The 27,966-nt window shown below is 34.5% G+C and overlaps 1 protein-coding gene across 12 annotated transcripts in view; it reads right to left on the bottom strand.

Moving 5' to 3' along the window:
• PTPN13 (protein tyrosine phosphatase non-receptor type 13) overlaps window positions 1–27,966 on the bottom strand; it is a 203,536-nt gene that overhangs the window by 106,925 nt on the left and 68,645 nt on the right. For 11 of the 12 annotated variants that reach the window (XM_045820083.1, XM_045820090.1, XM_045820086.1 and 8 more), the window contains exons 3-7: window positions 26,626–26,804; window positions 24,559–24,624; window positions 15,856–16,041; window positions 11,715–11,802; window positions 893–1,459 (exon numbers count right to left, since the gene is read on the bottom strand). In XM_045820083.1, coding sequence (XP_045676039.1) covers window positions 893–1,459; window positions 11,715–11,802; window positions 15,856–16,041; window positions 24,559–24,624; window positions 26,626–26,804 — 1,086 coding nt within the window. The remainder of the gene's footprint in view (window positions 1–892; window positions 1,460–11,714; window positions 11,803–15,855; window positions 16,042–24,558; window positions 24,625–26,625; window positions 26,805–27,966) is intronic. The other variant, XM_045820093.1, reaches the window with a different exon arrangement.

Here is a 27,966-nt window from a genome sequence, read left to right as displayed (position 1 = left end):
CATCTGTCTATACTAAAAATAGCCTCTATCCATTCATATGTCTAGAACACAGTGTTATTTTCATTCAGTATATTAAGTTTTATATGTGAATCGGGTATTATTGAAATAGAGCTTTGCCCTGCAAATAAGAATTTATCATTTGTAAAGTTATTTTTATGCCTCTCATACTAATAATGTAATAATATGATTTATTAATCACTTTACACTCATTAGCCAGTTAATCTATTTTTGTTAAGAACATTTTACAGAGGGGCTAACTTCAGGGTGATTAAGCCCAATTGCTGAAGTAAGGTCCACATAGCTATTAAATGGAGTAGATAATTTACACTTAGGCTGTCTCCTTCTAAATCTGTAAAATTAAATACTTTGATTTTAAAAACATAGATTTAAAACTTCTTTCCAAACAAAACAAATTATAAGCTCCAGGAGTTGTATCCCAGAATTTGTTTTCTGAGACTGGTGGTTCGGGAAGCACCGCACTACCCTGTCTGTGCACTGCCCTCCTCCATCTCACTTTTGTGAGCCAGTCCTTCACGGAAGACTCCCACAATACCTACAGTACCTTGGAGAATTAAAAAAGTAAAAAACAAAACAAACCATGGTGCCTGTCCCCAGGAAGCTTGCAATCTAATCTTATACTACCCAAAATATCGAGACTGTAAAGTAACTGGACTGGGACTGTTTAGTAGGGCTGACTGTGGAAGCAGTGTTCTCGGATTAGGAGTTTGGTAGAAGGGAGGACAGAAACTGATAGAGAAATAAGACTAACCTGGGTGCAAAGGTTTGGCAGTGGAAATAAGACTTGTGGAATGGTTTAATAACCCTCTTTATTTCAAAACACAATTTTAAGTATTTCAATTCAATTCTCTCTGAAACACACAAAATTACTAACCTTCTACATTCATGGCTTCTCTCAGAACCTGAAGTTTCTTTTGTCTCTCTCGGATTCGGTCCAAAGCACTTGATATGGCTGAGGAGGTGGGCAATTCTCGCCTGTGAAACATAGGATCCACTTTCTGAGGGCCAAAGATATCCAGGGCTATGCCTCCATCTGAGTATCTTGCCTCCTTTCTTCTAGGAGCAGTCGAAGACCGCACTGTTACTGCCTCAGGGAGACAGTGTCGGTATCCAACCGTCGCCCCAGAAGAGAAGTCTCTGTCAGCTGTGCAAAGCAGGTCCATGGATGAAGCCCAAATCTTCTTTTTGGGAAGTACATCAATGCCTGGGATAGCTTTTGTTTCTGGACCACCAGTTGTGAACTGGCAAGGAGAGCAGGTATGTTCAGAATCTTCATGTCCAGAATTATTATCTGATAAAATGTCCTTGAAATAATCTTTCTCATCTTGTGTGTCTCTGACGGACAGAAATCCCATAGATTTACTAAGCCCTTTGTTAAGAAAGGTCTGATGAGAGAATGGAGACTTGTGTGTGTCTAGTACATCAGAAGTAGAGCTTCTTCCTGGAATGATAAGAATCTATCATGTATGAACAGAATTGTTAGAAAATAACTGGAATGTTACCTTACTATCGATAATGAAAGTAGTGGCAATTTTCTGACTTCCCCAAACAGAGGATCAGAGATGGAATGGTCATGGACGGGATGGCCATGGTGGTAGTGACGGTGGAAGAGAAAAGAGATGCTATGTTTGTCTAACTTCTCATAGCCCGATGTTTCTTATCTAATGAAATCAATGTTTTGAAATTTATTTTTTGAGTATCATTTCATATTCATCAAAGGTGAATTACTGGTTTTTTACAGACAGATAAAAGTTTCTGATACTGTCTAGTTTGGCAGAATATTAATTATCCATGAAATGACTTGGGGTGATAATAGAACATAAAGTTTACTCCTCGCCCCGGCTGACGTAGCTCAGTGGATTGAGCGCGGGCTGTGAACCAAAGTGTCTCAGGTTTGATTCCCAGTCGGGGTACATGCCTGGGTTGCAGGCCATGACCCCCAGCAACCGCACATTGATGTTTCTCTCTTTCTCTCTCTCTCTCTCTTTCTCCCTCCCTTCCCTCTCTAAATAAATGAATAAATAAATAAAATCTTTAAAAAAAGGTTTACTCCTTTAACTTCTAAAGGTATAGTTCAAACATGTATTACTTCAATATGAATTTAAATAAATTCATATTAGTCATATAAATATGTTTAAAGAAGAAACAAAGAGTCTTGCTATATTCTGAATGGAAGAAAAGATTGTAGCATTTGGAATTCTTAAGGATCAGTTTTATTATGATTACATGTGTATTCAGAAAATTTGATTGTTTGAAATCAGATAATTTGATTGTGTTTAACTAGGTAAAAAAACTTCATTTTTTTCATGGCAGACTACCATGTACTAACATTTTCCTCTAACATAATGTATCAATATTTGTCAACTGAAATAAAGTACACCATTTCTTATTTATCCTTCAAACCTTGATGTACTTCAACCCAGTAGGCTATTCTAATTTTTTAAGGCAGTGGTCTGTATATGCATTGAGACATGGTGAAAATGCCTGACAAGAAATTAATTTTTTGAATCCATAGTTCAATAACAAAAAATCATACATATGTTCCACTATTGAAAAAAGAAACATAGAAGAATACTTTATAGCCACTAATCCAATAGCCCATAAACACTGAAGACTTCCTGTATGACATCTGTGGACACTGGTTCCCTTTTTTCTGTGTGTACAATACAAAATAATGACTAAAACCTTCCGAGAACTCAAGTGCTTCTTAATTCATCTGAATAACCAATTGCCTCTTCAGGGTAACGGTTATAAGCTTTCATTCCCTGATCACAAAATTTACCTTGAAAGTCTTAGGAAAGTGAATTCATTTCAGCATAGCAACAAGTACTTGCTTACTTGGGAATCTGAAGGTTCAAACATTTTACTTTCCTTACAACTAATCCTTTCCTGCACATGGATCCACTTAAGTGCAAATAAGGGTAACAACATTTGGGGTATGTCATGAAAGACCACTGAAAAACATATCATGCCACATACAGACACATAAACATATGTTTATAATTTTAAAATTAGACTACAAGGTAGAGTTTGTGACAGTCTATGTTACACCATTTTGGGGTAAATTACATTCTTAAGCTACATATTGAAACTCACTAATTTAAAATTTTATTTTAGAATAGGAACAGAGATATTCTTAAAAATTAATAGGATAAAAAATAAGAATTGAAAGGATTTAAGGCTCATACCACCAGAGATAAACTCAACAAACTGTCTTCTTTTACTATTTTACCTTGACTACCAACATGTAGTCAAAATAGAGAAAATCAAACAGGTGAATATTCTGGCAACACCATAAATTCATGGTCAACCACTTTGGACAATTAACATCATGTGTTAATAGTTCACTTTCTGCCCACAATGACTGCTTCACTTTTCCTCATTCTTCAAATTTCCCACCTCAATTCCCTCTTCGCTTTTACCTAAAGATATTGTCTCATATTTCACAAAAAAAACAGAAGCTGTCAGATGAAGACTTGCTGATTTTTCCATGACTAATTCTACACATCTATGTGGGTCTGCAAATCTTTTGCTGTAGTCTCAAAGGATGAAATTTCCTACCAATTGAAGGTCAGTTCCCAATACCTGTTCTTTTCCCCCTCCTTTTATTTTATTAAAGATTTCACTTCTTTGGTTAACTTCTCCCCTCTGCTTGCATCTTCATTACTGCTTCTTTCTAGTGAGTCATTCACATCAGTATACAAACAGGCACTAATATCTGCATAATAAGACACCAAACTAAACAAAACCTCTCCCTAAGTTACAATATAGGGATGGGCAAAAATAGGTTTACAGTTTCGAATATGCAAAGCAGAAGTTATTCTTGCATTATTAATTGTTGTATTATTTATTTGTTACAACTGTAAACCTTCTTTTGCTGACCCCCATATTTCCCTCTAGTCACTGCTCTCTCCAATTTTTCACTTCCCATTAATTATTCTACTGTAGTTATTTTCCAACTCTTCCACATCTTGGCAATGTTTATTGTGTGTCATTATCAACCTCTATATTGCCATATCCAAAGGACATTTTTGTGCCCATGTCTTACTTACCAGCAATAACTGTTAGTGATGACAATACCTTAATGCATCACTAGATTCATTACAAGTCTAGTTTCCTCTTTACAAGTCTGGTTTCCTCCTGCTTCTCAGACTGCTCATTCTTAATCTTTGCTTTTTCTTCTCCCTCTACTGGATATCCAAATGTTGGATTTCCTCAGGTACCACTTTTAGAACCCTGCCTTTTCACTATTTCCTTGTATAATTTCATCATTAGAAGGCTTTTAAATACTATCTACAGCCCTGGCTGGCGTAGCTCAGTGGATGGAGCGCGGGCTGGGAACCAAAGTGTCCCAGGTTCGATCCCCAGCCAGGGTACATTCCTGGGTTGCAGGCCATAACCCCCAGCAACCGCACATTGATGTTTCTCTCTCTCTCTATCTCCCTCCCTTCCCTCTCTAAAAAAAAAAAAAAAAAAAAAAATACTATCTACATACTGACATCTCCCAAATTTATATTAGTGCTACTGACCTCTTCTGGGAGCTCTAATCTTATATAATTCAAACTGCGACTGGTATATTATCAGAAGCACCTCAAACTGAACATGCTTAAAACTCATCTTTTACTTCCCACACCCAGAGATGTCCATTCTACCCCAGTCTTTCCAATTTTAACAGGTGATACCATCACCAAACTGATACTCAAAACAGAACGATCGGCACCATCCTGAAATCCTTCTTTCTTATTCACCAATAGCCACTGTATGCTGGCTATTTAAATCTCAAAGATGTCTTACTCCTTGTGATTCCTTCCAATTCCAATGGCATCACCCTATTCCCTATCACTTGACTAGAGAATTCCAATGTTTCTACTTTCTTCATCCAACTATCTTGGACTCAGCAGCCAGATTTATTTTTCAAAATGTAAATTCCATGATTCCACTACCCTGTTCAATAAGTCTCAAAGGCATACAATTACCTTCTAAATAAAATCTAGATTCCTTTTCGGTCTGCCACTTGAATCCTTTCCAGTTTCATCTCCACTTCCCCTATTACATCCAGGCCACAGGTTTTTCTCTGTTAACTTCTCTTATACATTAAAGGCCTTTGTACATACTTTTTTTACTCTGCCCTGAATGGTCTACTCCTGACCTTTCTCATGGTTAATTGTTTCTTATCCTATAGTTTTATTTGAAACATGGCTTCTTCAGTGAAGCCCACCCCCACCACTACTGAAATAGAGAACTTTCCTAATGTATTATAAGCCAATTCCATTTGTAACAGGCACATATATCATCCTCTTTTAGATCATTACTAACAATATATCAGTGGGCCATGGTATCCCAAAAGAGCCATGTCTTCTCACTAGCCATGAGGCCTAAGACTAATTGCCAATAAGGTGGCTCTTGAATAACTAATGCTTTATACATGCTAGGTTTTTATTGGCATGTTAATAATATTTGCTATTTTTAACTACACAACTAGAAAGCAATTGTCTGATTAACACTTTACAGGTGAATACTATATATAGTATCACATGTAGCAATACAGTATCATGGTTGCTTCACATGTTGCTAAAGCACTAGGGAAAAATTTTTACTAATCTGGACACTCAAAATGAGAGTTCAAGTATAGAATCTGGCCATATAAATACGGAGAAACATGAAATTCTAGGCTCATTTATTCGATGCTTAGGTCCACTAGACCAGTGAAACCATGTACTGTGCTACTCACTTAATAGCAGTATTTGAGACTAGATAAGACGCAGTGTCTTCAACTGCTTTTCAGATCTTTCTAAACATGGCCCAAGCTATTATAATTATTTCAATATAAAAACAGCACTGAAATCATTAATTAAGCACACCTACTTAATAGCTGTGCTTACTGCCCATTTTGATCCCAGGACATGTTATTTCTGAAAACAGTGCCATCAGAGCTACTCTTAAAAAGATTTCAGATGAAAACTTCCCTGATTGATAGCCCCCATCCTGGTAGAGTCAGTACCTCCTTCCACTGTACTCACAGAGCACACTGGACCTCTATTGGAACATTTCTTTCACTATATTAAAATTATCCCCTGTGGTGTGATTTGCCTCTCTGGAGTGTGTGCCTTTCTCTTCCCCTTTATCTCCCCCTACCCCAAACACGTTACCTTTGCTTTTCTCCCTCCTAAGCTCCCAACAGCCATTCTTTTGCTTCTGTAACTTGTTCCCTGAGCCTACAAAGCCCAGCTGGCTCACTTCTACTACTTCTGTAACTTTCTAAATAAAATTTGTCTTATAATTTGAATGAATGCATGCATGAATAAATAAACAAATAAATTATCCATTATATTATGAATCTCTCATCACTCCCACTCATTTTCCCACCCCAACCCTCAAATGGAACAATAAGGGACCATGTTTTATTTGGTTTTGTATTTGCAGTTCCTGATAAGAGATTTCAAGAGTGCTATAGGATCTTGATCGATTACATAACTTTTTGAAACCTTTTAAAGCAATAGTTTAATCTACCACAAAGACTGCTGTAGAAAAACCTGGGCTTTAATTCTAGCTTCACCATTCAATTCCTGAGCCTGGATAAGCCACTTAATATCCATATTTCACACTTCCTTCATCTATAAAAATGTGGACATAATTTGTTATGCCTTCTTGGAGATGACAGAATCAATGAACTAACTCATGTGAACTATTAGGAGCTCTTCTGAAGAAGGATAACATAAAATTTAAATTGTTTTCCTCTGCGTTTTATTTTAGTCAGCATGTAATTATCTACTGAGGGGGAAATTTAAAGTTCTTTTGAAGGAAATCATGAAACCGGAAATCAAAAGATCTACAAAATTTTTAGGTTTATTTTACAATTATAAAAATCACATTAGTCAAAATAGAGTAAATGATGATTATAGGTACATATCCTATGTCTTGATGAGGTTCTGAGTTCACAGAGAGTTTACAGACAACATTACATTACATACAATTATAAGCATCCAAATTTAAAATGAAACCATAAATATTTTCCTTTTGGATAGTGTATAAGTTGCTAAAAACTAAATGGAGAAGAATAAATACACTTTGAAAAACTATGAATAAACAAATTTAAGAACATAATGAAAAAATCTTCCTTGTAAAGTACATTTTATTTTAACTATTTTTGTTATAAATGATTAACATTATCTCTAATTGGATATAATATCATTTTTACCTTTCCCCTCACATATAGACTCAAAAAATTCATAGCACCTCTTAGAAGCTAACTTCAAAATGACATTTCAGTATTAAAAGAGGCTCCTCAGTTCCCCATCTGTTTTCGTAAAGTGTTCAAGAACATAAAAAAAGAAACATGATATTATCAATACGCCCAAGTTCTGAAGCTATATCATGCTGATCTGATCATGGTGTAGGTTTCCACCTTAAGCTTGGCAGGAAATGTTTGCTTTCTTTCTGCTTGGTGAAGCCATTTTATCAGCATTGGCAGTATTAAATAACAAAGTGGGGGCAGACAGCCCACTAGTTTGGGCCTTAGCTTCTGTGACAGACCTCAGAGTTAAGATATAAGGAGGGAGCTTTTAAGGTTGTTTACTCATTGATAAAAAAATTTATTAAGTTTCAGTTGAACAATCAAACTACATAGACACAAGGCATTATCCCTAAAATTATTTATTTCTTTTAATCAAAATCTGTGCCTCACCAGTCTCACTGCCCATTTTGACTTTTTCTTTATTAAAAGTTGTGGTCAGGAGGCTAATTACTAATAGAGATGCCAGTATGAAAAGATTTTTGATTGGTTTATGTCAAAGACAACACTGCACCACTAATGCAGTATGACACGGCTGCTCTGCTGCAAGTGCCCACTGACAGTTGACAGTTGAAAATGGGCACTGCCCAAAAGCAACATCAGTGTCCTAGAGAAGTATTTCTTCTTCACAAAGTAATATTTTTCTTAATTTTAAAGCTTTTATATTATTACATGCCATTGACTATTAGCTGCTAACTGCTTCTGCCTGGTAATGGCTGCCATTGGTATATTATTTTGATTCTGTTTTTAAGATGTGGTTTTATAAATTTGTTGAAGGTAAATTAAGAAAGCCCTTGAGGAATACTACTACAGAAAGCTATGGCTAAGATAAGCTGAGGAATCTTCTTCCATTATATTTGATCCAGAAGACTATTGTTTCTTTAAGCTCCAAGACCTCTAATTCTACCCAAAATATAAACATAAACAAAATTTGGTTTATTCTGAGTGACAACTAATTAATTCTCTTTAATTCAGATATAGGAAAGATTTTATTCTCCAAAAAAGAGATAGGACCATTAGAGAATAAAATGAGTGAAGAGTCTATTTAAAGATTTCTGTTCATTTTAAAAACATCATTATCATTAATCCTAGATTATCTGCATTTGGAAAGTCATAGAATTTTGCCCTGGCTGGTGTAGTTCAGCGGATTGAGAGCGGGCTGAGAACCAAAGTGTAGCAGGTTCGATTCCCAGTCAGGGGTACATGCCTGGGTTGCAGGCCATGACCCCCAGCAACCGCACATTCATGTTTCTATTTCTCTCTCTCTCTCTCTCTCTATCTCTCTATCTCTCTATCCCTCCCTTCCCTCTCTAAAAATAAATAAATAAAATCTTAAAAAAAGTCATAGAATTTTAAAGAGCTGTTAGAAAATAATACTAATAGTGTTAAATCTTTCTCAGTATTATAAAAACAAAGTCACAAATAAAAGACAATAATTTGGTTTAAAACTTCTGATATATTTGTTATAAGAAAATGGTTCAAAAATATGAGTCAATATGGTGAACTACAGTTTTTCTTTTTACCTTGCATATGACTTAATGTTTAAAAAATAAACCATGAGTCATATATATTTCTTTATGAAATTAAAAATCACAATGCAAATGTATTACTATATCAAATATTTTTAAAAACTTTTTTCCATACCCACTCAACCAACAAATATTCATTAAACAGCTACAAAAACTAATGTCTTTAATATAGTAGGTTTTCCCTATCCTTGGCATCTACATGTCTAGGAAGCTTAATTTTATATAGGGCTTTATTTAAAAATAAATGTATATATGTAAATGACAAGTAAATAACCTGCTCTTTAAGGATGTTATATAGTAGGTATAGATTCAGTTCAATCTCTAATTCTTACCTTTAAAATATTATGTAATAATAAATGTCTGTAACAATAACACTAAATCATTGAAGGTAATAATAATATAAACTATATTAACATTTGAGAGTCTTAACATTTAATAAACTACATAAAGCAGGATGATCTTTTTTCTTTCCTATAGATTCATAATGGATAGGGATAAAATGGGGTTCTCCCATATATAACATTTTTTATTGTTAAAAAAATACTGTCTTTAAAAATTAATAATTAATGATATAACATTATATTTACTAAGTAAATAAGTAACAAGCAAAAAATTTCCATTTTGTAACATGACTACTTAATTGATAGGGGATGATAGAAAGGAATTCTAGAAAAAGATTAATAAAGTACAGAAAGAGAAATAAGGAAGCAAGGAGGAAGGGAGGGGAAAACCAAGAGTACAGAGAGAGAGAGAGAGAAAATGCAGAAGAGAAAAACAGGCGGGGAAGAGGGACAAATAAACAAGAATGATGATAAATAAAAGAAACAGAAATAATTTCTTTTAAATCTAATGTTTCAATTATTAAAGTATTCATTATATCTCTTTGAAAAAGACTCTTTCAGTTTGCCACTGACATTGCCCCTGTAATTTTCTCCTATTATTCAGTTCTAAAATAGGAGATTGAAAATTTGATGAATTAACAAAATGCTGCTATTCTTAGTGCCAAGGTTTCACACTATATCATATTTCAAATCCTAGTATATTTTTAAAATAAAGAGACAGATTTTTACCTACAAGAAGGTGTATTTCTCTCTCTATATGGAAACATTAGTACACTAAAGAAACACAAGAAAGGGTTAAAAATTCTCTCCAAATTGCCATCATAGCATGGTAAAAACTAAGTTAAACAAAGTCGTGTTTTTTTTTACCTTCCCATAAACTAGTAACATATGTATTAGGAAATGAACCATATATATATATATATATATATATATATATATATATATATATATATATATATATATCCAGAAATAAAATTATTATATTGAGGATATGAAAACTAAGACAACTTTTCAAAAAATGTCATTATTCACAATAAGTAAAATACATGTATGCAAGCACACACTTTAACTAACTAGATCATTATAGAATCACTCCATTAGAAATGATTTTCTTGCTTTTCTCTGACTTCTTCAAGAACAATAGTATACTTGTTTAGGGCATATTCTTCCCTCTCAGATATAAGAGCTATGAATTCTGCAAAACATTTGGTGCACATAATCAATTGCCTATACTTAGTTTTCACAATGAGAGTTTCTCATAGGTTTTAAATAAGATGGTTGTATTCTGATTATGTGATTAAACTGAATAGTTAGGTATCTTAGATTTCTAATTTAACTATATCAATTAGATGACTTATTAGAATATATTTAAGCCATATTTACATTTACATCTCCCCAGCACCCATAAGACAAAATATTTCTACCACAAAATATTTTTAATATTTAAATGATCACAATTATCAACATTGCTTGATAAGAAATAGAGAACATGTATGATCAGCCAAAAAACATATATGTATAACCCACAGGCACAGACAACAGTGTGGCAGTGGCCAGAAGGAAGGGGAGGCAGGGGCTGCATGGAGGTGGGCAAAGGGGGTGAAATAAGCACATCTGTAATAGTGTCAACAATAAACAATACAGGGAAAAAATAAAGAACAAAGATAATAAGAAAAAAACAAAACTTCATTTTATAAATAAGCCAAGCTTAAAACTTAATTTTCATTTCTCATGTTTGTAATTCTATTCATTTCCTTAAAGAAGAAATTTAGTCCTAGCTGGGTAGCTCATCTGGTTAGAGCACTGGCCCGATACACCAAGGTTGTGGGTTCCATCCCCAGTCAGGGCACATGTAAGAATCAAACAACAAATGCATAAATAACTGGAACAACAAATCAATGTCTCTCTCTCTCTCACCAATAAATAAAAATTAAAAAATTAATGATTATATGGAACTCATAATTATCTCATGCTACTGGCAAAGAGCAAAACCATCTTCATCAGTTTTATTTTTACTAAGCATTGTATAACCTGAGACAGTATTTATGACTGCAAATCATTAAGTTGGTTGGTCATGAAATCAACTTAATGGATTGTGACTAACATTTAAAAAAAAAGAAATAGAATAGAAAATAAAGTGCAGTGAGAATAATGTTTCTTTGTGAAACTCTTGTATCGGTAGTGTTTATATCCATAAATGCGTACATATTGTTTTCATCTTTCTTTAAAATGCATTTTTAATATAAAATACCATGATAAAGTAAATCACTGACATTATTGCTATAATAACAATATGGGAGAGAAAATGATTTACTGTGGGGTCTTGATTATATTAATAATGTTTTCTGCATAACTTTAATGGATTGATATATTAATAAAGGTAGCATTCTTATCTCTTCTCTACCTCTACTTTGCACACTTATATTCTAACTATGGTCACAAATATCAGATTTTCAAGCCAGGTAAATATGGTATTGTAGAGGACACAACAAAATAATGTTAAAGCCTAAATGTTTCCTACTAACATAGTCTTACCTGTTGGTAATCCTTTTCCTCTCAATCGGTCACGAATGGCCTGGCTTCGGTCAGGCTTTTGTTCACTGTTACAGGAAAGCTGATCCGTCTGCACACAGGTAATCAAAAATCAAATTTGACAAAAGAATCTTCCTTTTTTTTCATGGTAATTGGCTACAGAATGACACTGGACAACTTTTGTAGAGGGTAGCATTAAGTAAAGACCCTTCACATTTGCTATTGTTAATTTGTATTCCTCAAGTAAGATTTATGTAACTCAGTTCTGGCCAATTCATCCTCAGGAGATAACAGACAAGAAACAGTTACCAAAGAGTAATCTGTTAACTAGGGAACAAAGTTAGCCAAATTAAATAAATTAAAATGAGTTCTATTTGAAAACCAAACTGATAACTATTTTCATCTCTCAAGTTAGATTACAATTTTAAAACCATATCCATTCTAGTATAATAAAACTTTCATCTGATTGTAACTATGCATTGAGGGCACTGATTTAAGATATTTTCAAGAATAATTTTCTAGATTTTCCCTGACAGAAATTACATCTCAGAAATGCTTTAAACTAAATGGACACATTGAGGGATGACAATTAAATTTAAATCAATGCTTCTTTGAGTCCCCTTTATAACAAAATGTTTCAGTGGTCTTAAACTTTAACTGAAGGTACTCATTTAAAATAAAGTATGTCAAATTAATTGAAGTCTAATACCATAAGGGATGAAAAGTTAGACAGAATGTTGTATTTATTCAGATGATTACTAGAGTGGAAATAAATGGAAGGAAAGAGAATGATGATGAGAAATTACTTAAATCTGACACCAAGAACCTTCATACACATCTGTTCACACACACGTTTTAACATTCCTCCTTTAGTGGAAGTTGTTTATGAGTATGGATTAAAAAACCGTTTAAGGTGATATATTCAAGGCATTATATTTCTTACTTATAAGAAGACTTAAATGGATATTTTTCTGAAATGATGTTATCATTTAAATTACATAAATGATATTAGTCCAGATTGTACCCTATGTTAGTAACTGAAGAGATAAAGAATACCCTGCATCTTTGGGAATCCCTATATTGACCCTACTATTAATAATAGCTGCCATTCATTGAGTAATTACTATAAGGCAGGCACTATCTTAAATGCTTTACATACTTTGTGTTATTTAGTCCTCAAAAAACATGAGGTTTTTGAAGACTATTATTCTCTTATTACAGATAAAAGGAGAAATAGCAAGGAAATTTCTAAGAATCTTGAAGCAGCTCATCAACATTGAAATCATTTTATCTTCATAACCTGTCGGTAATATCTGTAAAATGGTACGTACTATTTTTCCTATTTTACAGATAAGTAATATTGAGGCAAAAAAGGTTGTAACATTAAACCAGTGGAAGAACTGGGACAAGTAAGCTGGCCTGCTGACTTTTACTCTATGCTAATTAATTTAAAGTAAGAATTATGGTCAATTATTATTAATCTCACACTGAGTGAAAGCTCATTCTACCAGTTATTGGAGGCAACAACAGCTGCAGAGAAACATGATGGCTAACAGCATGGCCTTGGGAGTCAGAGATCTAGGTTCTTGTGTCTCTGTCATTTACCATGTTTGTGGCTGTGGGTAAATTATTTAATCTTTCTGAGCCTTAGTTTCATTATCTTTAAAATGAAGATAACATTAAAATGATCTTTTATAACCTGGGGCTGTTACGGTGAGTAGATGTGAAAAAGCACATAAGCCACTTAGCAGCACAGTGCCTGGCACAAAGTAAACACTTAAAAAATGGTAGCTGCCAGATTTATTCTGTCCACTGATGTCCAGGAGACTAGCAAAGGCATTGAATGGAAAGATGAGGGGAGAATTATTGTTTTTACTCAGTAGAAATTTGTCTCTTGAAAGACAGACTTCCCATATACTGAATCCAATGGACTCTTCATTATCCTTCTCTCCCAGTAAACAACCCCACAACACACCCATACCCAACTTACCACTGTTCCTCAAACACACCCGGCTCTTTCCTGTTTCATAGCATTTATTCAAGTTCACTTCCTTCTGCCTGGGTTACCCTTTCTATCTTGTCTATAGAATTTAGTTCAAAGTGCTATTTTTCAATGCGGTCATAACTTGTATTCTTTTCCCTCAAGATCTCAAAGATTTGAAAAATTTTACTGTGTTATTTTGTGTTTTATAACTAAGCAAATAGATATAGAACTTTAAGTAGAACTCTTAGAAGGTAAAGTATATTCTATTCAAATTTCTATCTCCTATAGTATCTAGCACAAATTTCATATGTAGATGAGCAATATATAGCTACTGTTATAAACTGAACGAAGTACTAAAAGGGATGGAGATCTTTTTATCTAATGTGGGAAATTACTGGATGGATAACAGAATTTCATGGAGGAATATTTCTTCATGGAAACACAAAGAAAAAATATTTCTAGCAATTTTACTATAGTAGTAAAATCAGCAAACAGGATAAAAGTCTTAGAGAAGGTGTGGTGTAATAGAAAAATCCCTGGACTTACTAACAAAAACCGTAAGTCCCACAAACGATGTCTCAATTTTCTTATTTATAAAGTGAAGGAGTTAATATTGATACACATTTCTCAAAGGGAGTATTGTAAGATCTGAAATAAGACCCAAATAAGTTTGGGGAATGTTTCATTTGCATACCTCTCTCTCTTGAAGATTAGTAATACTAATTAGTGTTACTTATTAGTTAATTAGTGTAATAAAGGCTGAGAAATTCTGCAGTGAATCACAGTTTCCCTTAGTTTTTCCTCAAGCTTATTTAATCATAGAGGAATTTTTTAAAACAAAAATGTGTGGAAATATGTAGGAAACCCTGGTGTGTATAGAGGGCTTTCACAGATTTTTAGTAGCTTTATGTTTGTCAAAAAAAAATCAAATGTTGGTTTGTGTGGATTGAGAGCAAGCCAGAGAACCAAAGGGTCACAGGTTCAATTCCTAAACAGAGCACATGCCTGGGTGGTGGGCTAGGTTCCCCCAGTGAGGGGCACAAGAGAGGCAGCCACACATTGATATTCCTCTCCCTCTCTTTCTCCCTCCCTTCCCCCCACCGTCTCTAAAAATAAATAAATAAAATCTTTAAAAAAAAATCACATGCAGGAATATAAACAAATAAATCAAATCAAAGTGGAGCAGCTGTAGTTAAGGAAGGGAAATACGCACCAAGAACCTCATCCACTCAGCTTCTACTACCTGCATTCCCCTTTACAGAGTCACAAAGGTTCCATGGGATATAGTTCACCAACCAAGTACCTAGGAGAATCTCTGAGCCTGTTTATCAACTCTCAATGTGTGTGGAATTTGGATATACTCCTGCCAGCCATATGACATGCTGGTTAAGATGGCAAAACTACACCTGTAGGGATGACGAAACCAGCAAGAACATGTGTGACAGTGGTAAATATGTAGCTCACACAAAGGACAAGGACCTCTACTCAGGGACCATGACCCTAAAGGGTAAGAACATATAACGTTTAGATCTAGATCAGGTATCAAAACCCAAGGTGTATCCAAACTAGGGCAGAGATGGGACTATTAGATATGGTTTGTCATTCTTAGGATTCTTCACATCCAAGACAAGTGGGAAAATGCAAGAGTCCAGGTTTGGGGCCATATCGCAGGAATACACACACGGACCCTATACCCCATTCCCCACATACACCAGATGCCAGTGTCCAGCGAAGGAGGGGAGGGTTTGGGGAACTCCTAAAGAGACCAGACAAATAAGTGTCCAAGAAAGAAGAATGAAGCAACAGAAAGTACATTTAAATAATTCTAAAACCCATTATGTTATATCAGTGCATTTTTCACAATAGAACTATGAGGCAAGAGCAGACACTCTGAGCTTTAATACGCTGAGACTCTATGACACTTGCTGAATTAAAGGTCTAAATAAAGACTAGGTCTTATAAAATCTAGGAGACAAAGTTATTGCACTAGTCTTATAAGTTTTAATTGCTGTTTCAAAAAGTAACACTAGAAAAAGCAATTCAATCTCTTGTTTAGTCTTCACTGAGAAAATGCTACCTATAAAATATCTTTAAATAAAATTTTGTGATACATTAAATTTAAAAGTATGAGCATATGTACCAGTTAGAACTGTAGCTTACCCCAGAAAGATTTCCCAGAACCAGTTTCACCAATTGCTTCACATAGGAAAATGAAGGTGCGCAATTGCTATTCCTAATGTGGGCACTGCAAGCATCCAGGACAGTCCGAACAGAAACCCGAGCATAAATAACATCCTCGCACATTCCAAGCAGTATGCTGTTGAGATGATCTCCAAGTCTGATAGGCTGAATATAAAGAAAAGAAGCCGCACCGATAGGTGTGAGTAAATCTTACAACATTAATAAGACAGCTATTCTAGGAGTCATAGAAACCACAACAAACATACTTCAAATACTTGGAGGAAGTTAATTCCTTATCTGGTAATATACTATTTTACTGCATTTTAGATTTTGACATTCCAAAAAATTATTAGGAGATCATTAATATACATTTCCCAAAATAGCAAATATAGAAAAACTCTGGGGGTTTTCTGTATGATAAAGAAATGGAATTCTTTAATTATTCAAATGTTATGGTTGGCATTTACTATATATATGCCATTTGGGGGAAATAATTTCCTAATATTCAATAAAAATAATATATTCAATATATATTTAATATAATTTGACACTCAAGATAACTTAGAAAAGATTTCAAATATTGCAATGACTAAAGATCCTTTAAATATAAGTTTTCATTATGCTGGTGAAATAGAGAAGATAAAATGTGAGATTTTTAAAATTAGCTGAAATAATTTGTAGATTATATTGAAATGTCCAATAAGCATAACAAGAAATACAAATTTAAATCACAAAAAGAAGCTACTACATACTTGATAGAATGGTTAAAAATAAAAACAATGATAATACTAAGTACTGCTGAGGACTGATGGGAGTTAAAACAGATACATCCACTTTGGTTTAAACATATGCTTTCCCTGTGGGCCGTTCACTTCCCCTCCATCATTTGGGCATTATGTACAACTTTGATGCAATCTCCTTTATGTTCTAACCCCTCAGGTCTAGTTAGAGCCTCTTAACTCTGGTTTCCCACAGCACCCTCTATTTTCCCTGACACAGCATTCACAACATTGAGCTGTAATTGGTTATTTGTTGTTTGTACCCATGAATGGACTCTGCAGGCATGGGCCATTATACTTCTAGGGTCTAATACAGTGTCTACAACAGGTGGGCACTTAATAGATACTTCTGAATTACTATTAAATATTGCCAAAATAACTATTTCTGATATTTATTTACTTGTATTTAAAATACAAGTAAAAGTTTATACACTCCCACTAATTAATGCATTATTGACACTGACTTTATTTTCAGTTACCAGAAAACAGTATAAAGTGTTCATTATAGACTGTGATTACATTTTACATGCAAGTTAAGTTATACAATATATGATACCAATATTCTCAGTAATAATTTAACTTTCTCACTTATATTTATAGAATTGAAACTCAGGAGAGAACATAAATACACAGTACTTTTCATGATGAAAAATGAGACCAAATCAAGTTGGAGACTAACATTCTTCTTTCATTTTTTAAATATTTAATTTAATCATTATTGTACTTTTTTCATTACCATAGTCTCCATACACCCTCCCCACTCCCCAGCAATCACTACACTGCTGGATATGGATCCATAAATCCTTTTTCTTTTTATTTCTTATTTTTATTTTAATTGTTGTTCAAGTAGTTTTCTGCCTTTTCCCCCTACCCGAGTCCAACCTTCCCATGAGTCCTTTTTCTTTTATGCTCAATCCCTGCACCCCCTAACATCACCCCCACTAGCTGTTATCTGTTCTCTACTATGAGTCTGTCTTTGCTTGGCTTGTTAGTTTAGTTTCTTCAGCAGATTCCATATATGAGTGAAATCATATGTTATTTGTCTTTTTTTGTCTGGCTTAATTCACTTAGCATAGAGTTCTTCAGGTCCATCAATACTGTTACAGAAGGTAAAAATTTCTTCTCTTTTATAGCCAACTAGTATTCCATTGTGTAAAAGTAGCATAGTTTTATGCACTCATCTACTGATGGACACTTGGGCTGCTTCCGTATCTTGGTGATTCTAAATAACACTGCCATGAACTTAGAGGTGCTTATGTTCTTTTGAATTATTGTTTTGGGTTCCTTCAGATATATTCCCAGAATTGGGGTTCCTGGAACTAAAGGCAGATCCATTTTTATTTTTTTGAGGCATCTCCATACTGTTTTCCACAGAAGCTGTGCCAATCTGCATTCCCACCAATAGTGCAAAAGGGGTCCCCTTTCTCCACATCCTCACCAGCACTTGTTGTTTGTTGATTTATTAATGTCATTCTGATGTATGAGATGGTATTTCATTGTGGTTCTTTTAAACTTCAATTTCTCTGATGATTAGTGACAATAAGCATCTTTTCATATATCTATTGGCCATCTGAATGTCCTTTTGTAGAACTGTCTATTCAGGTCCTTTGATCATTTTTTCAATTGGATTGTTTGTTTATTTGGTGTTGAGTTTTGTAAGTACTTTATAAATTTTGGATATTAACTCCTTATTAGATGTATTGGTAAATATGTTCTCCCATTCTGTGGGTAGTCTTTTTTTTGTTGATGATTTCCTTTGCTGTGCAAAAATGTTTTAGTTTGATGTAGTCCCATTTGTTTATTTTTTCTTTTGTTTCCCTTGCTTGGGGAGATATATCCTATAAAATACTGCTATAAGAAATGTCTGAGATTTTGCTGCCTATATTTTTTTCTAGGAGTTTTATGGTTTCAAGTCTAACATTTAAGTCTTTGAGCCATTATGAATTTATTCTAGTGTGTAGTACAAGAAAGTGGTCTAAGTTCATTTTTCTGCATGTATCTCTTCAATTTTCCCAACACCATTTATTGAATAAACTATTTTTAGCCCATTGAATATGCTTGCTTCCTCTCTCAAATATTAATTGGCTATAAAGTTATGGATGTATTTCTGGGCTCTAAATTCTGATCCATTGATCTGTGTGTCTGTTTATATGCCAGTACCATACTGTTTTGATTACTGTGGCCTTATAATATAGTTTCATATTAGGTAGCGTGATTCTTCCAACTTTGTTCTTTATCAGGATTGCTGTTGGTATGTGAAACTTTTGGGGTTCCATAAAAAAATTTTTTAAATATTTGCTCTAGTTATGTGAAATATGTCACTGAAATATTGATAGGAATTGCACTGAATCTACAGATTGCTTTGGGTAGTATGGACATGTTAATGATGGTAACTCTTCCTATCCATGAACACAGTATGTGCTTCCACTTATTTGTATCTTCAATTTATTTCTCCAATGTCTTGTAATTTTTCTTAAGCAGGACTTTTACATCCTTGGTTAGGTTTATTCCTAGGTATTTTATTCTTTTTGAGGCAATTATGAATGGGATTGTTTTCTTAAATTCCCTTTGTGTTAGTTCATTATTGGCATATAAAAATGCAACTGATTTCTGGGTATGAATTTTGTATCCTGATACTTTGATGAATTCATTGAATTCATCAGTTAGAGAAGTTTCTTGGTGGAATCTTGGGGGTTCTCTATGTACAGTATCATGTCATCTGGAAATAAAGACAGTTTTACTTCTTCCTTTCTAATTTGGATGCCTTTTATTTCTTCTTGTCTGATTGCTGTGCCTAGGACTTCCAGTACTATATTGAATAAAATAGGTGAAAGTGGACATCTCTGTCTTGTTCCCAATCCTAAGAAGAACATGTCTAGTTTTTGTCCGTTGAATATAATGCTGACAGGGGGTTTGTCATATATGGCCTTTATTAAGTTTAGGTATGTTTCCTCTATTTCCACTTTGCTGAGAGTTCTTATCATCAATGGGTGCTGCATTTTATCAACTGCTTTTTCTACATCTATTGATATGATTATGTGGTTTTTTATCCTTCATTTTTTTAATGTGATGAATCACATTTATAGATTTGCAAAAGTTGTACCAACCTTGCATTCCCAAATAAATCTCACTTGATCATGGTGTACGATTTTATGTATTGCTGTATTCAGTTTGCTAATATTTTGTTGAGGGTTTTAGCATCTATGTTCATCAAAGGATATTAGTCTACAATTTTCTTTCTTTTAAAAAATATTTGGTTGATTATACTATCACAGTTCTCCCATTCACCCCCTTCCTGCTGTATTTCCCTCTGCCCTGCACACCCCCTCCCACCCGCATTCCCTCTCTTTAATTCATGTCCATGGATCACACATATAAGTTCTTTGGCTTCTACACTTCCTGTACTACTCCTAACCTCTCCCTGTCTATTTTCTACTACCATTTGTGATACTTATGCCCTGTACCTTTTCCCCCTTTCTCTCCCTCCCTCACTGATAACCCTCCATGTGATCTCCATTTCTGTGATTCTGTGCCTCTTCTAGTTGTTTGCTTAGTTTATTTTTGGTTTTGTTTTTTTTAGGTTTGGTTGTTGATAGTTGTGTTTGTTGTCATTTTACTATTCATAGTTTTCATCTTCTTTTTCTTAGATAAGTCTCTTTAACATTTCATATAATAATGGCTTGGTGATGATGAACTCCTTTAATCTGACCTTATCTGGGAAGCACTTGATCTGCCCTTCCATTCTAAATGATAGCTTTGCTGGACAGAGTGATCTTGGATGTAGGTCCTTGCCTTTCATGACTTTGAATACTTCTTTCCAGCCCCTCTTTCCTGTAAGGTCTCTTTTGAGAAAACAGCTGAAAGTCTTAAGGGAACTCCTTAAGAGTAATTCTCTGCTTTTATCTTGCTGCTTTTAAGATTCTCTCATATCTTTAATCTTGGGTAACTTAATTATGATGTGCCTTGGTGTGTTCCTCCTTGGGTCCAACTTCTTTGGGACTCTCTGAGCTTCCTGGACTTCCTGGCAGTCTAGTTCCTCTTCCAGATTGGGGAAGTTCTCCTTCATTATTTTTTCAAATAATTTTTTTCTTGCTGTTGTTCTCCTCCTTCTGGCATCCCTATGACTAGGAAGTTGGAACATTTCAAGTTGATTCAAAGGTGCCTAAGCCTCTCTCATTTCTTTGAATTCTTGTTTCTTTATTCTGTTCTGATTGAATGTTTCTTTCTTCCTTCTGGTCTACCATTGACTTAAGTGCTGGTTTCTTTCCCATCACTGTTGGTTCCTTCTATATTTTTCTTTATTTCACTTTGCTTAGTCTTCACTTTTTCCTTTATTTTGTGACCATACTCAACCATTTCTGTGAGCATCCTGAATACCAGTGTTTTGAACTATGCATCTGATAGGGTGGCTATCTCTTCGCCGCTTAGTTGTATTTTTTCTGGAGCTTTGATCTCTTCTTTCATTTGGGCCATTTTTTTGGGGGGGGGGCGGTCTTGGCACGCCTATTACGTAGAAAGTGCTGGAGCCTTAGGTATTCACCAGCATAAGGCAACCCAGATTGCTGTGTTGTGGCACTGTATGTGGGGGAGGGGTCTGAGAGGGAACAGTGGCGCTTGTTCAGCTCTCTGCCAGCTTTCAGTCACTACCCCTGCTACCCACAAAAAATTGGGCCCTTCTGGTGCTAATTCCCAGATGTGTGGTTTTGTATATGTTCTAGGACCCTGGGGGTATCTCCAAAGAGCTCTCTTATGAGGCTGGGAGTTACTCCTGCTGCCTCAAATCCCACAGGTTTTTATAGTCAGAGGTTTTGAGGCTTTATTTACCTGAGCTGGAATCCTGGACTGCGCAGTCTGTCTCACTACACAGTTGTTCCTCCTGGTTTGTCTGCACGCAAATGTGGAACTGCCTGCTCCACGAGCCTTCGCCTCACCCACTCCAGTCCTCCAGTTGCTGCTTTGCCATGAGTCCTCTCTGCCCAGCTGCGTGTCTTTGCACCTCCTATGGGTCTGGGTGAATGTTTCCTCTTTACCTCCTTGGTTGTCAGACTTCCATACAGTTCAATTTTCTGTCAGTTCTGGTTGTTTTTTGTTTTTAAATTTGTTGTTGTCCTTCTTTTGGTTGTGTGAGGAGGCACAGTGTGTCTACTTATGCCTCTATCTTGGCTGCAAGTTAATTTTCTTTCTTTGTGGTACCTTTTTCTGGTTTTGGAATTAGTATAATGCTGGTCTTGGGAAATGAGCTTGGGTGTCTTCTTTTCTCTTGAATTTTTTGGAATGGTTTGATAAGGAGAGGTATTAGTTCTTCTTGGAATGTTTGCTAAAATTCCCCTGTGAAGCCATCTGCCATGGCTTTTGTTTGTTGGCCAGTTTTCTGATTACTGCTTTAATTTCACTAGTTGTAATACACTTATTTTTCATAGATCTTATGATGTTTAAATTTTAGTATAAAATCCTAAAATGTTTGTAACTTCTTAATTCAATTAAAAAAACACACCTTGTTTTGTTTTTTTTTTTACTTCTAAATGCCTATATAATAAAACCTAATTTTAACAACCTTTGTCTTTGCTTTGGTGAAATAGTGAGTTTTAAATTTTTAATTACTATTTATTACTAGGTTTACATAGGGTTTTTAGGTATCAGAATTATTGTAGAAAATAAAGACTAGAAGCAGCCCAAGGGTCATAAGAATCGAGACCTTGGTGTTACTTTAATCTGTGTCTGCTGCTGCAGGGGCAGTGAGGTATTATATTCAAAGTGAAAAGAAGTAATCTAATGAAGCACGTACCATACTCTGAGACACAGAGTTACTATTCATTCAGTTTTTGCACCAGAAAAGGTTATCACTTTCAGTATAAGAATGAATCATCAAAGACATTTACATAATGTTCTCTGGGTCAAACTGAACTGACAAGGAAAATGGGGACAGGCTCATAGATGAAGAGCAGATGACAACTAAGGGGATGGGGGCAGGGTATGGGACAGAGGGACTGAGCAAAAACGAAAAAGGACTCATGGATGTGGACAACAATATGGTGATTGCTAGGGGGAGGGGAATATAAGGGGGTTAAACGGTAATGGAAAAAATACAATAAAGATTAAATTTAAAAAATGTCTATGCCTCAAAGCACACCAGAAGAAAGTGAAAGACAACCCATCCATGGGGGACAGAACTTTGCCAATCTTAATACAGATATAAGGGACTTGAATCTAGAATATATAAAGAGCTGTTATAACTTAATAGAGAAATAATCCAGTTAAAAAACAGACCCTATCAATAAGGTGAGAAGGCTTGAAAACAGATAATCAGGTAATTGTACACCAATATTAATATAAGCATTATTCACAACAGTCAAAAGGTGGAAGCAGCCCAAGTGTTCACCAACAGATAAATGGATAAACAAAATGTGGCATATCTATACAATGGAATATTATTCAGCCATAAAAGTAATAAAGTACTGATATCTGCTACAACATGCATGAATCTTGGAAACATTTTTATGTGAAATAGGCCAGATACAAAAGGATCTTATTACATAATTTCAACATTGTATGAACATATGTAATCTGTATAAACTATCTAAAATATATAAATTCCCAGGTAACAGACAGTAGATTAGAAATTACTAGGGGTTGATAAAAGTGGAATGGGGAGTTATTGCTTATGGATGCATAATTTCTACAGGGGATGATGAAAAAGTTCTAAAAATTAGTAGTGGTGATGGTTGTAAAAAATAAAAGACATTTACAATCCTTCTTCATCATCAGTAAATTAGAATAAACACAGTATACTTCTGTTTCTTTTCTATAATTTTTGAAGAGGCTGAATTGTTGAAAACTGGGCAGTGACTACTAAAATTCTAAGGACATCTAAAAGAAAAATAACTTCTTTAGTACTTTATTATCATTTCATTCTGAAAGTGTGACACTACTAACATGAACAATCAGCAATTACAGTGTGCCTGACAGTATGCTACTGAACACAAAAAAAAAATATGTGAAAGACCTTTTTTAAATTTTATTTTTCAATTAGTTTACATTTAATGTCATTTTGTATTAGTTTCAGGTATACAGCATAGTGGTCAGACAACCATACACTTTACAGAGTGTTGTCCCCAATATTACTAGGACCCATCTGACACCACACATAGTTACTATTAATATTATTGACTATTCCCTATGCTGTACTTTATATCCCTCTATTTTGTAACTGCAAATTTGTACTTCTTTTTTTTTTTAAAGATTTTATTTATTTATTTTTTAGAGAGGGAAGGGAGGGAGATGAGAGAGAAAGAGAAAGAGAGAGAGAGAGAGAGAGAGAGAGAGAGAGAGAGAGAGAGCAAGAGAGAGAAACATCAATGTGCGGTTGCTGGGGGTTATGGCCTGCAACCGAGGCATGTACCCTGGCTGGGAATCGAACCTGGGATACTTTGGTTCCCAGCCCGTGCTCAATCCACTGAGCTACGCCAGCCAGGGCTAAATTTGTACTTCTTAACCCTTTCACCTTTTTCACCAGTCCCCTAATTCCTCTACCATCTGGCAACCATCAGAATGTTCTTTGTATCTATGACTCTGCTTCTGTTTTGTTTGTTCATTTATATTGTTCTTTAGATTCTACATATTAGTGAAATCATATGGTATTTGTCCTTCTTTGAATGACTTATTTCACTTAGCATAATACCATCTAGGTCCATCCATACTGTCACAAATGATAAGATTTCACTGTTTTTATGGACAAGTAATATTCCATTGTATATATGTATGTCACAGCTTTTATCTCCATTCATCTATTGATGGACACTTAAGTTGCTTCCATATTTTGGCTATTGTAAATAATGCTGCAGTGAACATATGGAAGAGCTTTTTAAAAAGCATACAGTTATACAAATGTAATGATTTGACTTACTTGGCTCTGAGGTACTTCATGATCAGCCCCCCAATACAATGTCATTCCAAGAGAATAAATATGGATCTAGGAATAGAATTTTCCAAAGAGTCACTTTATGGTAAACCAAAATTTTAAATTTTAAAAATTTGTTAAGTACTATATATTCATTACATTTTGTTCCAAAGAAACTAAAACACATAATGAGAAAGTCATAATTTCATATATTTTATAAAAGTGAGAGCTGCTAAAATAGAAAATAAAACTAGAAGTTATTGGAACAGACACCTCCCCGCTCTCAATTCCTCAGCCCATCCTCTATGGGTAACCATTTTTATTAGTTCTTATTTATTTTAAAGTTTCTTTATGCAAACTCAAGCAAAAATGAATATACATTCTTATTTTCACCTTTTTTTCCCCAAAAAGGTCAGGAACATTAAAGATTACTTGCATTTCTTAATTTAGTAGGAGACATATTTCTATATCAATGCTTGGAGATCCTTTTTTAGTACTGCACAGAACTCCCTTTTGTGGCTGTACCACTGTTTATTTAGCCAATCTATTATTAACAGGCAATTAGGATTTTTCCAAATTTTGGTATTATAAATAATGTTTCAGCAAACAGTCTTGTGATATGTTATTTTTTACATGCAGATATTTCTCTTGAATTGATTCTTTGAAACTATGGCTAAAGGGTGAATCATCTGTGGTTTTGACACATATTGTCAGATTTCCCTACATAGAAATTGCATTATTTTGCATTTTTATCATCAACATATAGGAGGGTTCTCACAAGCCATGTCCATAGAGTAAGTGATGAATATTTGGACTTATGACAATCTGACAAGTGAGAAAAAAAATCTCATTGCAATTTGAATAGTATTTTTTTTCTTATTATGAATGCATGGATAGTAGATGGAGAACACAGTAGGGTCAAAAAAAATTTCATCCTTTTTGATTTCACTACTAGCAATTTACTAGGTTAATCTTCATGCTTCTGTGGAATGCTGCATGAGAAATTATATTCATAGCCAATACTGAATTTCTAAAGTTCCATATCAAAGTATTATAGCCCGCTACCTGTATGTCCCAATTTTTTTTCATAGCCTCAACAATGAAATCAATCTTTTGATGCCAATGGCATCCTATCCTCAGACCGAATATTTATATAATAAACTTTTCCTTCTTCATTATCCCATCAAATTAATTGTCAGACTGTCAGCTTTGCTTCCACTGTATCTTATATCCAGTTCTTCTCCATATATTATTAAACTCTCCAGTTAGATTCCTACACACACAATCTTTCATATCACCTAGTTCAACACTATTCTCAAACTTACCTTCTGCAATAAAAAAATCACATCATATTACTCTCCTAAAAATAGGATAGCTCACAACTGCCTCAGAAGAAAGTCTCAAGTTCTGGCACTTGAAGTCTTCTTTATTCAGACCTACAGCTTCCCTTTCTTTCCCTAACCACAGCCTTTCCAGGTAGCTATCTCTAGCCTAGTTGATATAACCAAACATTCCCCCATCACAGTGGATAATTTCTTACCTGTCATTCCACATTCTAATAACCCTCAGTGAAAGTGCCTATTTTCACTTTTCTAAATTCTACTCATTCTACAAAGCCCAACATAAACATTACTACCTTCTCTGCCATATCATTCTACACTAAACGTTAACTGCTCCTCCTCTAGATTCCCAAAATACTTTATACCTCTACATAACATTTACTTTATTTTGCCATACATTACAGATTGTTCTAAACATGTTGATCAGGATCAATTTTCTATTTATTTTTTTATCTTCTTTATGAGCACAATGTTTTATACACAGCAAGTATTAAATAAATCTTTGTAAACATCAGTCAAGAATAACATACATTTCTTCCTTTTTTCTTAGATCTGTAAAACCTTTATAAAACAAGTTTGAATTCTTAAAATAAAAATGAACTTCTTAAAGCATATGATTACTTTAAAATCAATGCACTTTTCATCCAAGGGTTGAGATAGAGTAGCCCAGTGTCTTTATTTTCCCAACCCCCCCAAAAATTAAAAACAAAATCAAGCAAAAAGTAAGAGTTACCTTTTCAACATCTGAGAGAGACGTTAGTGATTGATTTTGAAGAACCTCTGGTGCAGTGAATGCTCGAAGATCCTGACTGGAAATATTTTCATCTGTAAATGACACACTACCAGATGGCATCAACAGCAGAGACCACGGAGAAATGATAAAGCCAAGGGCAGCGGGATCAGCTATGCTTACTGATTTGTAACCACACAAAATAAAAGAAAAAGGAAAGATAATTGCTTAAAATTATAATTAGAGGAACTACATACAGATCACTTAAATGAGTATCCCAGCATATTCATATTATATGGCAACTATAAAGTTACATATACTAACTCAAAAGAGTTTCACATATCTACTACTGCTAGTATTATTAACAACAGTACCTGGATTCAGCTTAATCTTTTGAAACCCAGATGACAGATCTTAGAAACTATAAATAGAGAACTTTCATTGTTAGTCACAAGACTTAAAACTGGTTTAAGAACTTTATCACAGTGAGAAAGATAGATATAAGGATCAGTAGTTCTTAAACCATGGATTCCTCAAATCATGGATTCCTTTGAGAATATGGTGAATGCTATCATCTGTCTTTTAAGGAAATTGCCTATAAAAACAAATTCTGTATACAAAAAGGGTTCGTAGATCTTTTTGTAGCCCAGTTATTGACCACAGGTTAAGATACCCTAATTTAGATTATAGTGGTCTGAAACTGATGGAAATAATTCAATTGATAATTATCAAATTTGAAATTAGTAAAACTTTCCAACTACAATGAAAGTTTCTTTTTTTGTGTGTCAAAAGATTTATTTGACCCTGGCTGGCGTAGCTCAGTGGATTGAGCGCGAGCTGAGAACCAAAGTGTTGCAGGTTCGATTCCCAGTCAGGCTACATGCCTGGGCTGCAGGCCATGATCTCCAGCAACCGCACATTGATGTTTCTCCCTCCCTCTCTCTCTCTCTCTCTCTCTCTCTCTCTCTCTCTCTCTCTCTCTCTCTCTCTCCCTCCCTTCCCTCTCTAAAAATAAATAAAATAAAAAAGATTTATTTGTCCCAATGTGGATTTTGTTTTGTTTGCATTTGTCCATTATTTCACTAGAATTTCTGGCAGCTTGTATATTATCAAATGTGATAATGGTCTCTAATTCTATTTTAATGTTTGCCTGTATGGGTGCCTAACAGCTCATGTTTAAGAGTATTAAAAAAAATTCCCTAAGATTTCAACAGTCCTCCTTCCAAAAGCAAGCTATACAGTAGGCTCAATAAAACAGACTTATTAGAGGGTACTTTACTTTGTCTTCCTATTAAAAAAATAAGTTAAGATAGGATTTTTTCCAGTTTTTAAAATTATACTTTA

The sequence above is a fragment of the Phyllostomus hastatus genome, unplaced genomic scaffold (genome assembly GCF_019186645.2).
Source record: "Phyllostomus hastatus isolate PE091 unplaced genomic scaffold, TTU_PhHast_1.1 phas_scaffold_39, whole genome shotgun sequence".
In the NCBI taxonomy this organism is placed as follows: Eukaryota; Metazoa; Chordata; class Mammalia; order Chiroptera; family Phyllostomidae; genus Phyllostomus; species Phyllostomus hastatus.
The sequence above is the reverse complement of the archived record's forward strand: the minus strand, read 5'-3'. Positions and strand labels throughout refer to the sequence as shown.